Source organism: Alexandromys fortis, unplaced genomic scaffold (genome assembly GCF_014885135.2).
Source record: "Alexandromys fortis isolate MF-2015 unplaced genomic scaffold, M_Fortis_MF-2015_v1.1 scaffold_3, whole genome shotgun sequence".
Lineage (NCBI taxonomy): Eukaryota > Metazoa > Chordata > Mammalia > Rodentia > Cricetidae > Alexandromys > Alexandromys fortis.
Genome location: NW_026067909.1, coordinates 8608550 through 8611721, shown reverse-complemented (window position 1 = coordinate 8611721; position 3172 = coordinate 8608550). Strand labels below are relative to the sequence as shown.

The window sequence follows — 3172 nt, the reverse complement described above, 5'->3', positions numbered from 1 at the left end:
CTAGGATATTAATCAGACTTGATTTCCTAAACCAATCTCCCATATATTCTAAAAACCAAGCCCGGTTTTCTTCCTTCAGAAAGAGGCTGCTGCGCTAGTTTGTTCTGCAGCGTGGGAGAAAAGCGCTGAGGTTTGGGGGACAAGAATCACCAGGATTGAGGAACTCTGTATGGCCTCAGTTCTACCTTTCTCGAGCACAGAGAATCCTCAGCTGATGCCTTCGAAAGCGATGGGGAGGTTCCCACCCTGCTTGTACCATTCAGGGGGAAAACTGCATCACTAGAGACCCTCTCTGGTGGCCTTTCGTAATCTGCATCGGCAGTTTAGCCAGGCAAATACAAGACACCGGAAGACTACAATGCACCCAGTGTCCAGTTGAGAACTCCAGGCTTTGAGCAGCTGAGGCGCTTGCATCCTGAGCTCCATCTTAGCTGCATCTAAGGCTAGTAAGAGGTCTGCCTCCACCATGTTCCCTTGGGCTCTACCTTAAGGATCCAAGACATTTCTCTCCAGCCGGTTACTGGCCCAAACTGGCACGCAAATGCAGCCCTCGAAGTTTCTAATGGCTCGGAAAATGTTTGGAAGCCCCAGAAGCCCAAAGAAAGACCCGAGACTAAAACACCACAACGCGGCCTCAAGGGATCAGAAAACAGAGTCTTGTTGGTCACATTCGAACCCCAGAGTACAGAGAGAACGCTATGACTAAAATAGTCCTGAGCCAAGTTTCTCAGCAAGAAAAGCAGCCGGTCAGCCCCATTACACGCCACTGTGGAAGGCGCGAGCCCGAAACTCCGCTCTGCCTAAGCGCTAAGGCTTGAAATCCGAGCAAGGTCAAGAACTGCTGCCTAGACGGGTGGCTGCACCATATGCGCCCACGCGCTCTCCAGTCCTCAGCTGAGGCCATCTCTTCATCGGTGCCTGGGTTCCCCCTCAGCCTTTCCCGCAGGAGGAGCTCGGCAACCGCCCCCACAGACGGCAGTAGGTTCCGAAAGCCCGATATGGGTGCGACAATGCCACCTCAGGTCTCGGGGCACTCGGTTCCCAGGCAGCGGCCACGCCCCTCCCTGTCAGTCCCGCCCCTGAAAGCAGTGAGTCCAACCCGCACTGAGGCCCGCACATCGACTGGAACGACCATTGGGTAGCGGCGCATGAAAGCGGCGCCACCTTTTTATAGAGTGCAGAGTGGGCCCGAGAACCACCCAGCCCAGGGTCCTGGCAAAACAAACCGTCGCTGCGTCCCGCGAGTACCAGCCGGGCGGCTAGCCCTGCACCCGCCATCCCATGCATGGCCCGGGAGACACTCGACATGAACATGGAGGGGCTCGGAGCCCGCGGAGGGGGCCACATAGGGCACGGACCACTCCCTTTCAGCGTCGAGTCACTACTGGAGGCTGAGCGCGAACGGGGCTCCGAGCCTGGGGAGCTGGGGGAGGAGAGGCCGCCGGGTGCCTCGAAGCCCGGAGCCTGGCCCCCACCGGTCACGCACACGTGCCCCCCACGTAAGTGCTCAGTGTCCGGGTCCCAGGCCCCGAAAAGCGTGCGCGCATTCAAGGCAAGGAAGTCCAGGGGGCGATGCGCGCTGTGGCCCCGAACTTAATTACTAGTCACTAACCGGTCCAACCCAAGTGCAAACTGGTGATGGGTTAACTAGTGATGGGAGCCCGACGTTGTGCACAGGCCCAACAGCCACGTCCACGTCTCTTCCTGGGCGAGGTCCGCAGCCCAGGACAGACACCCCTAATGCTTTTCCACTCCGGGTCGCTCACGCTTCTGCACCCCTTACCAACTTTGCATATACTAGCGACAGCTAGCTAGTCTCCACGTAGCCCTAACTCTACTCATCCTCAGTTAATTGCAGCCGCCTCCCGCCCCAGCTTTTTTCCAAGTGGCCAGTCTCCGGTTGAAAGAGGTCACCGGCTGAGAGAGCAGACCGGAGTCTAGAGCGCCCACTAGACCCCCCACTTCCCTTCCCCCTTGCTTTGCTTATCCACGTGGCTTTGGAGACCTCGTTACGCTGAACGGAGTGGTCACGGAGCCACGGAGCACCAACCTTCCTGGTAGAGGGCGGGACAGTGTCGGGATAAGGGTGTGCAGCCAGGGTTTGAGCGCTCGCTCTCTGCTTCTCTTTCCTTTCAGGTGTCCCCAGCCCTCCACCCTGCACCCTTCGCAAACACAAAAACAACCGCAAGCCACGGACGCCCTTCACCACCGCGCAGCTGCTGGCGCTTGAGCGCAAGTTTCACCAGAAGCAGTACTTGTCCATTGCTGAGCGCGCCGAGTTCTCCAGCAGCTTGAGCCTCACTGAGACTCAGGTCAAGATCTGGTTTCAGAACCGCCGAGCCAAGGCCAAGCGGCTGCAGGAGGCTGAGCTGGAAAAGCTGAAGCTGGCAGCCAAGCCGGTACTGCCCGCGTTTGGCCTGCCCTTTCCGTTGGGCACCCAGCTGCACAGTTCCGCGGCTGCAATCGGCGGAGGTGCGGTTCCCGGGATCCTCGCCGGGCCTGTCGCGGCTTATGGCATGTACTATCTGTCTTAGCCCATGGAACCAAGTCCTATTCTCTTGGGCTCAGATCTGTGCCACAACGCAGCCCGCTGCTGATGCTCCTGGTGATTTCTGAACTTTAGGTATCCCTTTTATTTTAGTTTTTCGTTTTTTACCGTTCATACCGTTCATGTTATATTTGATGACTGGAGCCTATCTGTAGGCATCTTACAAATACTTTAAACCTTCCTAAAATCATGGTCACGCTAGTCTGTTTTCTGAAAGACAGTGAACACAGCTTCATACAGTCCCTGACATGGACAAAAGTAGATCTCCCTACTTCATACAAAACAGCACCGAAGACTTTAGAGGCTCTTTTGGACTGGCATAAAAATTTCCATAAAAAATTTTAAAATAAAAATGATACGGTAGGACTGCTAAAAAAAACTTAGAAATTATTCTCACTCTAACTAAATGTGGTACGTTGTGACCAAACGGAACTTTTACACTTGTTTTACAAATGCTGCATGGGTGGGGGCGTGTGGGAGGTGCTGTGCCGCTGGCACCAAGCACCCAAATAAGAGCCTGGAGGACTGTGGCTGCCACGCTGAAGGCAGTGGGCCACAGGAAGCAAGCTTTAGCCTCTTGTTGGCAGGTGCCCAACTAATAGAAGACACTGAGGATTGAGAGAG

At 55.5% G+C, this 3172-nt stretch overlaps 1 protein-coding gene across 2 annotated transcripts; it reads left to right on the top strand.

Annotated features, from left to right (window-relative positions):
* The first annotated feature begins 1174 nt into the window (after window positions 1–1174).
* On the top strand, window positions 1175–2917 carry LOC126498298 (homeobox protein MSX-3). 2 transcript variants are annotated; one of them, XM_050136794.1, is made up of 2 exons: window positions 1175–1565; window positions 2135–2295. In XM_050136794.1, exons 1-2 carry the CDS (start codon window positions 1286–1288, stop codon window positions 2293–2295), a joined length of 441 nt encoding a protein of 146 aa, XP_049992751.1. In that variant the 5' UTR covers window positions 1175–1285. The 2 variants fall into 2 exon arrangements, with proteins under 2 accessions (XP_049992751.1, XP_049992750.1); XM_050136793.1 differs by having other exon boundaries at window positions 1181–1499; window positions 2137–2917.
* Window positions 2918–3172: the final 255 nt, after the last annotated feature.

Coding starts and splice junctions, on each gene's coding strand:
- LOC126498298 (XM_050136793.1), top strand. CDS start 1,286: ATGGCCCGGGAGACACTCGACATGAACATGGAGGGGCTCGGAGCCCGC. Junction 1,500..2,136: donor CACGCACACGTGCCCCCCAC/GTAAGTGCTCAG, acceptor CTTTCCTTTCAG/GTGTCCCCAGCCCTCCACCC.